The following is a 17,098-nucleotide window of genomic DNA, read 5'->3' on the forward strand; positions in this document are numbered from 1 at the left end:
CAAATAGATAGATTCTCTCCAGGATCTGTCTTCAACTTGGCCTTTAAGGTCTCTCAGTGGTATACTCATTGCTGTTGTGATCGAGTTCATCCACCTTGCTGCTGGTCATTCTCTTCTTCTCTTGCCTTCAACTTTTCCCAGCATTATGGACTTCTCAAGGGAGCTGGGTTTTCGCATAATGTGTCCGAAGTTTGATAGTTTGAGCCTGGTCATTTGTGCCTTGAGTGAAAATTCTAGATTGATTTGTTCTATGATCCATTTGTTTGTTTTCTTGGCTGGCCATGGTATCCTCAAAAGTCCTCAAAAGCATCAATACTTTTTCTATCTTGCTTCTTCAAAGTCCAACTTTCACATCCATAGAGTGTCACGGGGAAAACCATTGTCTGAACCATTCTAATCTTTGTAGGTTTTAATTTATCTTCTGCTTAGTAATGATTTTGTGTGCTTATTGGTTGTTTATTGTTTTCTATGAACAGCATTTATTTTTATTGTTTCTGTGAGCAACAGTTTTGATAATCATTGAGTCTTGCTTCTTTTGTGTATTTTATTGTTTAATTTGGTTTTAGTTATATAAGTATCCCTCTAACATTTCTTTTGAAAATGGAAAGGAGGGTTAAATTTTTTCGAATAAATAAATAAATGTGCCCTAATGAATGACTAATATAAATCACATGTTAGTTCTAACCTCTTCTGTTTGTTTTGAATGCTTTTCAGACCAACCTTGAAACTTTGGAAGTCATACATTGTTTTGCAGAAAAGCTATCCAGCAATGTTTCAATAAAGATGTTTTATTGTTAAAAGCTATGTTAAAACTATTTTACTATTAAATAGAGTAATATGTATTTCTGAGCTGGAACTGTGTTTAAGGCAGTCATCTCCATATTTGCCTGGTGGGGGAAAAATGCCCTGTCAAGCTGAGAGTCTGTTGTATAAGGAATGAAATGATGCCTCCCCAAGTTTGCTTTAAAAAAAAAAAGGATTTTGCCAATTTGCAGATATTTTGGACAACACCATGTTTTACACTTTAGTGCATGCTGAGAGCCTTTATTTGTAGGGATTTTAAAATAGAATCTGTTATAGCAACTCTGTAAGAAATATGTGTTTTTTAATTTCAATTAATTGGAGGTGAATTTCTAATACAGAAATGCCTAATCTCTGACAGTTTAGGCATTTCTGTATTAGAAATCTAAACTGTGTCTGAAGTTATAAAATGCTTTTAAGATTAATGTACTACCAAGCCAACCAAAAGGGCTATATAGTTGGCACATATTCAGCAATTTAAAATTTTGAAACTATTTGAATAATGTTGCTCTCATTGTAAACATGATTAATTATAGATGTAATATTTGCAACTTTTTATATTCAATTTTTGTTTTATTGACATAATCTTGTATTAGTACTTTGCAAACTTTTTTTTTTAATTTGGACCCTAAGTTCTAAGCAAACACTTCAGATTTGTTGGTTAGGGATTAACTCTTTTGTGTGTATGTTCATTTTAAAGAATAAAAACTGCAACTTTGAACATGCTGACCCTGTTCTTGTTGATTTTTCCTTTTAAGCTAATGTTGCACTTAATTTTCATAATGTTTCATTTCTGTGCAAAAGTTGCTGCTATGGGGGCCACAGAGTTCCTACTGAAAGACTGACCAAGATATGTTCCTTTTCACTATGAAGTCTGGTGAACCCTAGTTAGCATGCTTAGTAATCTAAGTCTCATAAAGCTCCAGGGTTTTCAGCTTCATGTTGTTTTATCACCATAGTGTTCAATGAGAACATGCTTTAGTTAAATTGTGTAAATGTAGGGCAGGTTCACAAGATCCGCTGTAAGTCAGTAAGCCGAGGACATGTCAGAAATTGGCAGTGCGCATTCCAAGTTGGCATGACATCTGAACCCACCCAAGTCCACTTCCCACACTGGATTCCCAAGGTTCCCCTGATATTCTCCTGAGATTCTCCATCCACTTGTAATTCTACATTTGAAGTTTAGTAGAAGATCTCAAGAGAATGTCAAGGGAATCTCGCACATCTGACTAGAGAACCAGACATGGAAGGGTTCAGGGTCACCTTTATTAATGGAAAAGACTAGAAGTTAACCTGAACCCAAATTTTTACCTGTTGTCCCAATATGGAAAGCAAACTGCTCTGGCCCCACATATTTTAAGTAGGGACCTTATAATATGTCATCCCCCACCCCACCCTGGGAAAAAGTAATGATGATACATTATTATTGCAAAGCCATGCTGGAAGCAATGGGGTGTGAAGGCATAAACATGCCCACTCTCTTCTTGTGTTAGGTGAGCAAAGTCACAAAAATCATATTGTGTTTTAGCTCAGCCTTACTTTAAACTGTCCTCATGTGAAATCCCTGTCTTACTATTTGAGCTTTGTAGGAGCTTACAGAACAGTTAGAAAACTTTTATTTTAAAAAAAAATTATTTTTATGTTTATATACCATTCTTCTTCCAAGTAAATCATGGTTATGTTTATTGCAAACCCAGGCCCAAATAGCAACAGAATATGCATAGTTGGAAAAAATAGGGCTAATTTATTGAATATTTACAAAATCTGCAATGAGAAATCTTAACTAAAGTGTGGGTATCCCCTATGTGGGTCAGTTTCATAGGAGATGTCCCCTTAAGTGGTGCAGCGGGGAAATGCTTGACTAAGAAGAAGAAGGTTGCTGGTTCGAATCCCCACTGCTACTATATCAGGCAGCAGCAATGTAGGAAGATGCTGAAAGGCATCATCTCATACTGCATGGGAGGAGGCAATAGTAAACCCTTCCTGTATTCTACCACAGGGCTATCTGGGTGCCAGGAGTCGAAATTGACTTGACGACACATTTTAATTACTCATGCCCACAGGAGGGCAAAGGCTTTAATTTGGCTCGGTACCCAGTCCGAACCTCTTCTCTACAACAACGTTACCCCCGTTGAGGAGATGCATGCTAGCCCACCTCAACCCAGGTCACAAGGCACTGAGCGGTGTTTGCTGGCATGCATCTGAGTGGGAGCAGATCCAGCCTGGGAGTCGTGAGATCACCAAGCCTTCCTCCATATTCCCACTCACCATAATGGTCCTCCAGACCAATACCAATGTAAATTAACCTATCCTGACCCACACTCTCAAACGCAAAGTGACCAGGGACTGCCTCAACAAAATAAATGAGAAGTAGGTGAAAAAAAGACCCCAACATTAGCCAATCAAGACCAAAAAAATTCCTACTTGGCATGATGGTGACTGGAATATCCCTCACTGAGTCCAGGGTGTGTGTGTGTGTGTGCCTGCCCATAGAGCAACTGAAAGACAGAGCAAAGAAGCCAACTGCTTATGCAGCTGCTCTTTACTAGTGATTGGTCCATTGGTGTCATGTGCTGGAGAACTAAGATGGCAGCCCACATGCCCGTCTCTTGGGCCGGGTCCACAACTCCACTCCCCACCTATCCCATATTGCCACTAATGCAGCAAAATGTGTGGGGAGCGGCTTTCTCAGAACAACCCTGAGAAGCAAGTGACTGGCCCAAAGTCATCCAGTGAATTTCATAGGTGAATGTGGAGTTGAACTCGGGTCTCCCTAGTCCTAGTGCAACACTCTAACCATAACACCATGCTGGCTCTCATTTCATATTGGCAGCTATTGTGTGGGAACTGTTCCCAAAAGATTAAAAGATGAGTGAGTAAAACTCCCCATTTCAATTTAGAATGGACTTGGCTAATGTTATCATTTGCGTGTGACTGAACCCAAGCTCTTTCCTCCCTCCATATTGGGACAATAGTTTGGAGATCTGGTCTTGTGGTAGTAAGCATGATTTGTCCCTTTTGCTAAGCAGGGTCTGCTCTGGTTGCATATGAATGGGAGACTAGAAGTGTGAGCACTGTAAGATATTCCCCTTAGGAGATAAGGTCACTTTGGGAAGAACATCTGCATGCTTGCATGCAGAAGTTACAAAGTTCCCTCCCTGGCATCTCCAAGATGGGGCTGAAAGAGACTCCTTGGAGAAGCTGCTGCCAGTCTGTGTAAAAAATGCTGATCTAGATGGACCAATGGTCTGACTTGGTATATGGCAGCATCCTATGCTCCTATGAGGAGCATAGAGGTTAGGGCCTCTATTCTACCCAAGAATACCTCTACACAATTACTGGGCACTAGGTTAAGGTTAAAACTTTGTTTCCCAGGGTCTTGGTTCCTGGGGTGATTGTTTGGCAGCATTCTTGGGAATAATGGAGGGCCTGGTTCCAATCCTCTTTGCTGCCAGGTATGTTTCAGTGGGAAAGTGAAGGAGTGACTGCAGCTGTGGCATCAAGCATCAAGGCCATTTTGAACCAGGTACAAACTCTGGAACAGCTTTTGACTTAGCTTGTATAATTTAAACATTATAGATAATTCTTGATTGCCATGTATGTTTATTTCATGAAATATTCCAACCTTTTCATGACTTCAAAAGTTGATGACTTAAAGGATCTCTATTATCATTGGCCATATGAGATGGCAACCAGCCAGAGACATAAGTTTGGGGCAGTATATAAATATGTTAAATAAATTATGATTTTCATATTTGCACACAAGATTTAAAAATGAGAGAAACATCCGCAACAAAATCTTTACCTTACAGACTTCCCCACTAGAATAATGTAGATGATGTTTCCCACCCCGCTTTAAAAAGTTTGATATATTTTCCTTTTTTCACTCTGGGAAACTTCAGCAACTTCCTCAGAGTGTAATGTACTTCCATTTTTGTAGCCTAATAATTATTTTATAAATATCAGAAGTGCACTGCGCTTAATTCTTTAGCTGAAGGCATTATATTCAGTTTCTGTACACTGCTTCAAGTTTGCTCCATTTAATCATTTTAAAAGCTTAGTTGGTGTAAATTGGATTTAACACTATAGTTGCAAGGGTGTTATGTAAAAAGTCCAAAAGGAGTGCTTATGGCACAGACTCTTATTGATCTTAAACTCTCTGGCACCCTCTGTTGTCATGTACAGGCAACATCAAGTGTATTATCTTGTTTAAGAACTGGATATCCATCAAATTTATCAAAGGACGTTAGATGTAGATCTTTCAAATATGAATTTTGTAGTCTGCATAATTTATCAAAAGCTAAATTGGTTTATTTATTAAAGTTTTTCTGCTTTCTTTTATTTTTCACCTTTATGCCATGTTCCTATATTAGTACAGTACTTCCATCAAATGGAGATCCTTTGAATTGCTGGAGCCTTTTTTTTTTTTATTAAAGAAGAGAGATTCATTTGGTTTTGTTTTACAGAGGTACTCAAAATATTGCAGAATTCACAAATGTAATGTGCAGAACTACAAACTGTCTAGCCTCTGTAAACCCTGCAGTTGTTAGGCTGTGTTGCTTCAAAATAGGAGGAACCTGAAATCATCTATGCTAAAATTAAGAATTTATAACTGTATGGAACAGATGTTTTCATAAACATTTGCTATAATTAATTTCAACTAGGGGATTCGAAGAACAAAGCAGTTGCTCCCTCCTCCAAACTTTAATGCCTTTTCCCTATGCAGCAAACTCAGAAATCTTTTCTTTAATACTGTTAACGAAATAAATGTACTTTTGGGTTTGGTTTCCAAATAAAGAAAAGTGTAAATTGTATTGTATTCTTCCCTTTGAGACAGTGGCAAGAAATTTGAAGAGCATACAGTCAAAAGGAAATTATGAACCATCAATGAGTTTGTGTCTTTTGAACAGTGAAACTCTCATTCTGACAAGGGTCTCTTTTTTTAGTTTTGATCTTAATATTCTGTAAGGAGTTTAAATCATATAACATATTGCAGTTTGCGGAATACTGTTGTATGTTCGTGCTTTTTATATTTGGCATCAGTATATTTATTTATTTGTAATGTTATTTTTATTTGGGAAATATATTTTGACTAAAATCTGTCTCTGTTGCTATCATTATTGCTGGTTTCTAAAGTAAACTAATATGCTTTATTCTAATAAATATGGTTTATTCTCTTCTTCAGATTGTTGTTAATTAAAACCTATACCCTGCCTTATGACCCTAGCAGGTTTCTTCTAGAGGCCAAAATTGAAGTGCAGTATATATTAGCAACCACATTTGAATATTTTTGTCTACTGTCACCACAGAGAGGGAAATGATGAGGAAAAATATCCACTTATCAAAATCTTCTTTACCATCTTGGATGCCAATTTATTTTTCTTCGCTATTTCTGCACTTTATAAAAATACCGCTTAATTGAGAGAGCATTTTTTAAAAAAAGTTTTAAAATAAGCACAGCCTAATTGTTCTACACCTGAAAGCTCAAGTGCAGCTGCAAGAAATGTTGAGCAAACCAGTATTCTTGACTGATCTGTCATCTACAAAGTGTGCAAAGAAAAATAGGTAGCTGTCATTAAAATTACATTTCAGCTTTCAATAACCATTTAATGAGTAGTGTAATTATATAAGTATGGTACCTCAAGTACTTCACTCAATAATTAAAAATAATCTCATCTTTAAAGTGAAAGCTCTAATTATTATTTGACTTAACCAGGACCACTGTTATGATCTCCAGTGGCATTTCAGAGTGTTTTGAAGGTATAAATTAAAACTGAATAAATCATTAAATTATTAAGCTTTAAATATGCTAAAATAAAATGTATGTAGTATTTTAGAAATATGCTATCATAATGCACAACTTCATAATGTAAGTGAATTGGTCTCTTACATGTTTCTGCTCTGATCACAAATTATCCACTTTTTAAAAAAACAAAGGTACAGTATATGATTTAATTCCTTTAGAGCTGAAACTAGTTGTGATCATTGCCAAACATAACCAAACCATGAAAAACAAATGACAGTTGTCATTTGTTAACAGTAATATGACTTTTGTTTGTGGGATTAGAAGTTTAAACTATAAAATATATTATGCTTCTAAGTGAAATCCTTTCTCTCTTATCAGTATGTACAGGTAGGATCTGCCACCCAGTGTATAGGGTTTAAAAATAATGGTGCTGTCTCATTTTTATTATGCTTTTATGTTTCATACAAATGTTTGGGTGATGTGTAAATGAATATCACTTCTTCCTCCGTAACCATAGGATTGTATTGAGAATTTTATTGTGTTCACCAGTGGTACTGGCAATTTTTGTGATTGCAGCACTTCTAAGCCACTGCCTCCTTGACTGAAGAAGCCATTGTAAAGTGAACACATACCACTGTTAAACATACGCATGTGTATGTTACTCATGCAAAACTGTACCCATAGGGCTATGATTTGTGTGGGGCAAAAGGCCTCTTTTTGCTCTATCAGTTGGCATTCAGAGCAGCATATATGGGATAAGCAGTCTCATGCTCAGGTACCAGCCAGAAACAGACCTAAGAGTAGTCAAACCAAGAACATAGTTTTCCTTCCTGCATCATAGTATACTAGTATATCCTATGTCCAAAGTAAGGATGGAATAAGTAGGCCATTGGAAATAGTATCATGCTAGACTAAATTTCTGAACAATGTTTCACTATTTATTTTATTTATTTATTTACATTTTATATCCTCTCTTCCTCCAAGGATCCCAGAGCGGTGTACTACATACTTAAGTTTCTCGTCACAACAATCTTGTGAAGTAGGTTAGGCTGAGAGAGACGTGACTGGCCCAGAGTCACCCAGCAAGTCTCATGGCTGAATGGGGATTTGAACTTAGGTCTCCCCAGTCCTAGTCCAGCACTCTAACCACTACACCACGCTGGCTCTAGTCATGCAAGTGTGAACTAGCCCTTGTATTCTTGACAGAAAATGCTTGTTAAACTCATATCAAGGAAGACCATGACACAGAGATAAAATAAACAGTTTAAGTTGCAGTTTTAGAACATAGCTTTTTTGTCCAAGTGCATAAAGGTCCTGGGTGTCACTTAAATAGCAGGATATTTGTATCACAGTGAAAGGCTTGCCTTGGATACCCAAGAGATTTGTGGTCATTCACACATGCAGATCTTGGTAACCTGAAGCTAACATGTGAACTCAGGAATATAGCTATAATTATATGGGGCATGGGCCAAATGTCCCTGAGCCCACGAAGGAGGGAGCCCACTGACTGGGAAACAGTCTGCTCTTTTGCAACTGGCTACTGATTGGAGTGTGGCATATATATGATATGATTTCCATAAGAGTGATGTGAGAGAAAGGGCATGCCAAGAATGTTTTGTTTTTCACCATGTCCATGTCATGGTCATGGTGAGCCAGCGTGGTGTAGTGGTTAGAGTGCTGGACTAGGACTGGGGAGACCTAAGTTCAAATCCCCATTCAGCCATGATACTTGCTGGGTGACTCTGGGCCAGTCACTTCTCTCTCAGCCTAACCTACTTCACAGGGTGGTTGTGAGGAGAAACTTAAGTATGTAGTACACTGCTCTGGGCTTCTTGGAGGAAGAGTGGGATATAAAATGTAAAATAATAATAATTTATAATATCATTTTTCTGAAGCAAAGACATGAGGTAGGGGGAGTGAAGTAGAAGGCAGAGGCACAAGGAGCCCATCTTCACTTTTTGTCCCAGGCCCATTCCATCCTTGCTATGCCCCTTTGTGACTTGATTCCATTGAAAAGCTTTGTATATGAGGTGGTTGTGGGAAATAAAGAGTACAATCAGTGGTGTTACTTTGCAGATTACATGCAAATTACATCATTTCAGTCAGCAGGTGAAGAAATGATGTGTAAACCCAGCACTTACACCCTTCAATATCCAGGATAAACCAGTATTTATCTTTAATTTAAATCTAGAATATCACAATAGACCTCAGTTTTGTTTAATTTTAGCAGGAAAATTGGACTATGGAAAAATCAGAGCCTTTCTGGAACCAAGAGAAAGGTTAAGATTCAGATTCAGAAATAAAGTGTTCTAACCAGTGTTCCCTCTAACAGTTATTCCCAGATGTTGTTGACTAAAACTCCCAGAATCCCCAGCCAAAAGCCATTGCAGCTGGGAATGCTGGGAGTTGCAGTGAACAACATTTGGGAATCCTTGTTAGAGGGTACACTGGTTCTAACTATAAATGGGCCCAATCCAGAGAACTACAGGAGCACCAGAAGGTTATTTCAGAGTGTATGGTTCTACAACTTCCGGTACACAATCTTTGCAGCACATACTAATGGTCTGTAAGGTACACTACACACGTTTGTAGCTTGCAGAATGTGTGGTCTCCCCCACCACCACCACCTACAGCAGACTTTTCACACTGAAAGATTATACATTTCTAGGCACAAATTTCATTCACTGGTTAAGAGTAATTTCTGTATACTTTGCACAAGGTTACTGTGCAAAGGTCTAGTACTTCTGTGTGCCTCATATTCATGCTACTCTCAACTAACATCCTGTATACTGTTACGTTTATCTTCCTAGATGTGTCAAATGAGAATGGAAGAATGCATCATACCTCCGATTCTGATGGAACATTTCTTTCTTATAGGTGAGAGTTGCTCGTGTTTTGTAACTGGGTGGCTTCTTTTAGTTTACATTATTAGAACAGAAGGAATATTGAGTTGAGTTCAGAAGAACCCTCCTGCAAGTAAAATACTCTTCTCCTTACAAAGAAGAGGAGATATGCGGTTTCTCTCACATCCCCCTCCCTCAGCAGCCCCCCCCCCCCCAACGCCACATTCCATACTGTCAGAATCTACTTGAGGACCTTCAGGGGGAAAGAGAGACAGGAAAGCTCGGGTCTATCTAGTGTATCTTTTGTACTTTTGAATCGGATCTCCCTCTCCAGCCACCACCAGTTTGGTGTGCTTTACACTCTCTTCCTTTTCTTGCCCTTCCCCACCTTGCAGCTCCAGCAGTTTATATTGTATAATATTATTGGTGCTTCTGTGTTTGCTTACTCATGGAATGCATGTGTAGTAAAATTACAAAGCATAAGGAGCCCCTGGTGGCGCAGTGGTAAAACTGCCGCCCTGTAACCAGAAGGTTACAAGTTCAATCCTGACCAGGGGCTCAAGGTTGACTCAGCCTTCCATCCTTCTGAGGTCGGTAAAATGAGTACCCAGAATGTTGGGGGCAATATGCTAAATCATTGTAAACCGCTTAGAGAGCTCCGGCTATAGAGCGGTATATAAATGTAAGTGCTATTGCTATAAGGACCAGGGTGGTCAAGCAGGCAGAGACAGAAATAGGAGGCAGTAGAATGCAGTACCATATTTACCCAAATAGAATAATTTTTGAATTTAAGATGCCCCCCCCTTAAAAAATAGAGGTTAAACACAGGTTATATCTGTATTTACCCCAAAGCAACAGCACTCTAAATTTAATATGATCCTCCCTCCCAATTTCTAACATTAAAGAACTTGGGGGGAAACCTAGTCTTGGATTTGGGTAAATACAGTAGATTCTAGATTGGTTGTAAGTATGACTTTGGCAGTGGTAGAATATCAGACTAAATATGTTTTAAATGATGGATGTTCTCCCACCTAGAAGCACTTAGCTGGTCTAAACTGAAGCTTACACTGCACTTTTCCTGCACCATTGATGTAAATACTGTATAACAAAGGTAATCAGATGCTTATTGCATTTTGTTTAAATAAGGACCAAATAATACATGAAATTTGCTCCCAATTTGAGGGGGGGTGTGCAGAGGGAAAATACTAATCTGATGACACAACTTCAACTGAGAGTAGGGCCCTGTCTGGCTTATTTTTAAAGATAAAGGGACCACTCTGGTTCCGCCCACACCACTGCGGGATTCCAATATTGGGACTACTACCTCTTACGTGATCACATGTCATGCTAGACTTCCATTGGCAATAATGAAATCCCACAAGACATGCAATCAGGCAAGAGATAGCAGTGCGGATACTACCCTCTTGCACAGCAGCATGGCTGCATCTTTTTAGAGCCCTGTAGTGGTGCAGACAGGTCTGGCACCATCACATATTGGAAATGTGAGCCAGTATACCATTTGTCCATCAACCTCAAAGCAGTTTGTAGCCTCCAAAAAAATATAAAAACCAATCACTTTCTTCTTCCAAAGAAGTGTTTAATGCCATATGTAGCTTCTTCCTGTCAGTAGTCTTATAGCACTTGATATGTATAATTAATGTCAAATTGGACATGAGTCTCCAGGGAATCAGAAAACACAGACTTGGCTTTACTTTGCTTTTCTTTCTTTTCATTTCCCCACCTTTCCCCTTTTCTGCTGATTGTCACAAAGTCAGGTGTTATTGCCCTAAGTGTTCTTAGGAGAGTATCTTTATTACAAGATCACTGAATAGTAATTGTGCTTTAAAAGTAAGTGGTAAAGAACAACTCTGCTAAAAACAACACTGAACCATTAAAAAAAACAGTCTGCTTTTATTGCAGTGCCGCCATATTAATTTATTGATACAATTATAAAGTGAAAATGATGGAGCTAGGTCATACAGTATATTAAAGAAGAAGAAAAGGCTTGGCTTTTAATAGTTGGCAGACCCGACACTGCTATTAAGTGGTATTACAGCATTTAAGGTGTGAAATGAATATTTTATGCTCAGTAACAAGTAACTCCAAACATATAATGAGACTAGCTTTAAATTTGCTGGGTCTAAGATACAAGTTGCGTTGCAAAAAACAGACAATAGCTTGAAGAGCAAATATGCATGAACATTAAACTAAAATAAAGTAATTGTATACAACTTTAAAATGGGAAAAAGCAGTTGGTCAGTAATCCATAATAATGTCATCAAAAGAACCTTGGAAAATATATTCTGAATGTTTTCAGTTTAATGAAGTGAAACTGGGAATAAGGTATGGCTACAGTCCTGTGCAATTATGTACATTTGAATTCCATTTATTTCAATGGGATTTACAAACGCGCAACTCTACGCAGGAATGCAAATTTAATTTGATGTGTTCGCAGCTCCTGTTTCTCATTTCACAGCATTTCTAATTCTTAAGGCTTTGTTGCAATAAAGTCAAATGAATCTTTGCAACTGAAGAAGTTAGACATGATTGGATTAGCTTCATGTGCAAGGGCTTCTGATTCCATTTTGTGCTGGCATGTGCTCTGGATATGCATTTGTGGGCAAATTCCAGAATAACCTGATGACCAAATTTTTCCAACTCATAAAAGATGGGGAAAGTGCTTGCAGATTCAGTGTTCCAGATACATGTATCGCAGACCTCCCATGTGTGCACTAGAGCTACTGAAAGTGCATTTATCAGAAAACAGATTTGTCATGGGGAGACTGACGAAGTTTTTATTATTTATTTATTTATCCCATTCCAAAATAAGAAAAAAGAAAGAAAACATACCTTATATTTTAAAAATGTACAGCTAACTCTTGCTGTTGCAATATGAGCAGTATGTTGCACAATAGATGCAACCTGTATCTGTAGAGAATACAGATGCTGCTATGTAGGTGCATTAATGTAGATGTAATGCTGTAATGTAGATGCATTCTTGCACCAACCTTTCAAAATCTCTCTTCTTGATTTGTGTCTCCCTTTTGCTATACCTTAGGACTGCTTTGCATTCACCCTGAATGTTTGGTTGTGTGTTTGCTTGTATTTATAATTCCTGCAGTACTGTACTAGCACCAGTGTTGTCTGTTGTACATTTCTGGAGAGTTACAATATCCAATTCCATGCCCCAGGATAGATTAATCCTGTATTAGTTTCTCAACTAATTTAGGCAAGTTTTTAAATCTTACTTTTATAAGCACTAATAACATAAATACATTTGCTGACATGCCTCACAGCCTTACCATTGTGGAGCAAGATCTCTTTCATCACAAGGAGCCAGTAAACTAACTGAATATGGGGCTTGCTTCACAGTGCATGCATGGGATGGGGGGGAAGAACCCCCATCACTTCCTTCCACTCAAAAGTCTTTTTTGTGTCCAGGAATATGCCCATGAGGGCTGTGTGACCCTCATGGACATATTCCTGGACACAAAAAGGGATTTTGCGGGGAGGAGAGGGAAGTGAAAATTGTTTCCCCTCTTCTCTGCATGCTATGAGCGAGCCTCACTTGCAATTACTTTACTGTTTTCTTGCAATGATGACAGGGCTCTTGTTCTGCCCCTGTAAGTCTGCACTACACACTGGCCGTTGCATTATTTGCATATATCCAATATTCTTTATTATGTTGCCCACCCCAGTACTCGCATTATGTTCATCCTAATATGCTAAACACTCTCCTTCCTCCTGTCCCTCTGAGAAAATTGGGCTTGGATAAATTGAGTTGTCTGGTTGTCATTTTTCAGTGTGTAAGATGCATCACAGAACTTGCACTTTTTTAAAAAACTAAGCCTGGCAAAGTGCTGACAAAGATGCAAAATTATATGCATCATATCAGATGAATGTTATTGGTTGTGTGGGTCTCTCTTAATGTTTCTGAGGTTAAGAAACTTGGCCAACTTTAGCAAATGCCAACCTTATTCTACTTCTATATCACTTGAAATTATTCTGCTGATATTTTCAGGTTTTGAGCAGCTAGCTGAGTGACTAGATTCTTGACTTGTAATAATATCTTGTTTCACAAGCTATCATAGTTGATGTTTTCTGATTCACTGATAAAATAATTACTCTAGGTGGGGGTTTTTGCGATTACCAAAGCACAATTGATAATTTGGGAAGATTAAATCTCCTTTTGATGAGATTTTGTTCTTGAAGCTTATTGGGGTGTGGTAATCTTCTTGGCCAGCAAACCATGGACCCCATCCTCAATATTTGCAATGAAATGCCATCAAAAGTAGAAACACTGCCTTTCTCTCCTTCCCAAGGGCAACTGACCTTCTCCTCGCCAAAGAGGTGAACCTCTTGCCAGCACATATGACTACAGACTATTACATTAATCTGTTTAGCCGCAGTACCAGCTGCTTGCATGTTTTTAATTATCTTATTAGATGATATAACAGTGACCTATGAAATAAAAGTGAAGGTGAGGATTTTAACTTTTGGTTTTACAGCTATTTTCCTAAATAAATACAAATGGCTTAACTATGCATTTTTCTTAAGGAGGTGAATCAAGTTAGGCCTCAATTTTTACTATATGGAATTGATTTGAGAACTAAATTGTTTTCTTTAAGAATTTTTCCAATTACTATTCATTATGTACTGTATTTATAAATATTGAAGTTAAACTCACTTTTCTTATCAAAATGTGATTTATGGCATTATTTTGGATCATTCCGTAGTAACTGTTGACATCACCATATTTTACATACTTAGGTTTCCAAATTATATTTCTTGATTTCCTTGAGAACAGGTGATAGCTTAATATTGTTCATTTATATAGTGGCAATATACCATAGTACCAACATCTATCATGTAGATTGTGAATTGCTCCTTGGTATATGGAAGATCTACGGGAGCTGAAGCGGTAAGGTAGACGACTGGAATGCAAGTGGAGGAAGACTCGACTCGAATCCAACAGATTATGACATAGAGCACATTTAAAGATCTATGCTCTGGCTATATGTTCAGCAAAGAAATGTTTCTTTTCTGCCCGTATTGCTTCTGCAGGCTCTCGTCCAGCGGAGCTATTCAGGGTTGTGAGGGGGCTAGTAGGGCCCCCTACTCCCCTGAATCTGAATTTGGAACCATCAGTTGCCCGCTGTGATGCTTTTAATGAGTTTTTTAAAATATTTATTTATTTATTTATTTATTTGATTTATATACTGCCCTTCCAAAATGGCTCAGGGCGGTTTACAATTAAAACAACTTATAAAACAATGAAAAGCTAAAACAAATTAAAAACAATAAAACAACTAACAATTTAAAAACATTTTAAAACAAAAATTAAACATTGTCCTCAGACCCCAGCTCAAGAAAACACGTAGACTTAGTATAGAAGAAAAGGGCCACAACTTTGTTAACTATTACACAAAGCATGGCAGACTGGAACACCAGGTGATTAATCACCCTTAGAGAACAGGGCGGGCCAATAGAAGCAGGTCAGAACTCTGAAATCCTTTTTTTGTGGACAAGTCTCTCGTATTCGGGTCGATCTAGATTTAGACTCCACAGTTATCACAGTGTCAGATGCAGAGGTATCCAGCAACTACTCTTGTGTGGTTAGACTGGATCAATTTCAGTTTGTGACTCCTAAGGATGTGGACAAGCTGCTCGGAACAGCTCCTACCACCTGTCTGCTTGATTCTTGCCCAACGTGGCTTATACTATCTGGCAAGGGGGTTGTTGTGGAGAGCCTGGTGGCAATTATAAATACCTCTCTGAGGGAGGGCAGGATGCCTCCTTGTTTAAAGGAGGCAATTATTAGACTTATTCTTAAGAAGCCTGCCTTGGACCCCTCGGTGTTTAATAGCTACAGGCCAGTCTCCAACCTCCCATGGTTGGGCAAGGTGATTGAGAGAGTGGTGGCCTCCCAGCTCCAGGCGGTCTTGGAGGAAACTGATTATCTAGACCCATTTCAAACTGATTTTCGGGCGGGCTGTGAGGTGGAGACTGCCTTGGTCGGCCTGATGGATGATCTCCAATTGGGAATGGACAGAGGAAGTGTAACTCTGTTGGTCATTTTGGATATCTCGGCGGCTTTCGATACTATCAACCATAGTATCCTTCTGGAACGTCTGAGAGTGTTGGGGGTGGGAGGCACTGCTTTGCAGTGGTTCCGCTCCTACCTTTCTGGCAGATTCCAGATGGTGTCTCTTGGAGACTGCTGCTCTTCAAAATCTGAGCTTTTATATGGGGTCCCTCAGGGCTCCATACTGTCTCCAATGCTTTTTAATATCTACATGAAACCGTTGGAAGAGATCATCCGGATATTTGGTGCTGGGTGTTATCAGTATGCTGATGACACCCAAATCTATTTCTCCATGTCAACATCATCAGGAGAAAGCATATCCTCCCTGAATGCCTGCTTGGAAGCAGTAATGGGATGGATGAGGGATAACAAACTGAGACTGAATCCAGACAAGACGGAGGTACTTATTGTGCGCGGTCGTCACTCGGGAAGCGATACTGATCTACCTGTTCTAGATGGGGTAACACTTCCTCAGAAGGAACAGGTACGCAGTCTGGGAGTGCTTCTAGATCCACACCTCTCCCTGGTTTCCCAGGTTGAGGCAATGGCCAGAAGCGCTTTCTATCAGCTTCGGTTGATATGCCAGCTGCGTCCGTTTCTTGAAGTTCATTATCACAAAACAGTAGTACACTTGCCGGTAACCTCCAGACTTGATTACTGCAATGCGTTCTATGTGGGGCTGCCTTTGTACGTAGTCCGGAAACTACAATTAGTACAAAATGCGGCATCCAGGTTGGTCTCCGGGTCATCTCAAAGAGAACATATTACTCCTATATTACAGGAGTTGCACTGGCTGCCGATAAGTTTCCGGGCAAAATACAAAGTGCTGTTTATAACCTATAAAGCCCTAAACAGCTTAGGCCCACGGTACTTAAGAGAGTGTCTTCTTCTGCATGATCCCCATTGTCCACTACGTTCATCAAGGGAGGCTCATCTGTGGCTACCTTCATGTTGTTTGGTGGCCACCCAGGGAACGGGCCTTCTCTGTTGTCGCCCCGAGACTTTGGAACGCACTTTCCGTGGGAATAAGAGTCTCCCCATCTCTAGTGGCTTTTAAAAGGAGTCTAAAGACATCTTCTTTTTACCCAAGCTTTTTAGCTTTTTAACTTAACTTTTTGATTGTTTATTATTTGTTTTAAATTGTTTTTAGTATTTGTTTGTTGTGAACCACCCTGAAACCTTGGGTTAGCACGGTATAAAAATGTGCTAAATAAATAAATAAATAATAAAATAAATAAATATCCTTTCCAAAGCCTTCATTGCAACCCTACCAAGTGTTAGTCTGTGGCGTATTTCTTGACTGCTGCATCCTTTACTGTTGACGGTCGATCCTAAAAGGCAGAAGCTATCCACCACTTCAATGTCTTTATTGTCAATTCTGAGGCTGGTTGATGTACCCGTTGTCATTAGTTGTAGTCCCATTTTTTTCACTGTCCCATTTTTTCACTTGACTCATTACTAGATCTTGCAGATCATCCGCATTCTCCGCTATCAGGGTGGTGTCATCAGCATAGTGCAGGTTATTGATGTTTCTTCCTTCTGCTTTAAAACTGGGCTCATCTTCTTCCAATCAAGCTTCTCTCAGTATATATATGTTCAGCATATAAATTGAATAAAGAAGGA

General features: G+C 38.9%; 1 protein-coding gene across 10 annotated transcripts in view; it reads left to right on the top strand.

Annotated features, from left to right (window-relative positions):
* Positions 1-17,098, top strand: part of TBC1D5 (TBC1 domain family member 5) — a 433,806-nt gene that overhangs the window by 192,666 nt on the left and 224,042 nt on the right. For 9 of the 10 annotated variants that reach the window (XM_053261522.1, XM_053261519.1, XM_053261520.1 and 6 more), the window contains one exon: positions 9,358-9,424. The exons of the other annotated variant lie outside the window; for it this stretch is intronic. In XM_053261522.1, the coding sequence (XP_053117497.1) occupies positions 9,358-9,424 (67 nt within the window). The remainder of the gene's footprint in view (positions 1-9,357; positions 9,425-17,098) is intronic. 10 annotated transcript variants of the gene reach the window in all.

The sequence above is a fragment of the Hemicordylus capensis genome, chromosome 6, assembly GCF_027244095.1.
Source record: "Hemicordylus capensis ecotype Gifberg chromosome 6, rHemCap1.1.pri, whole genome shotgun sequence".
Lineage (NCBI taxonomy): Eukaryota > Metazoa > Chordata > Lepidosauria > Squamata > Cordylidae > Hemicordylus > Hemicordylus capensis.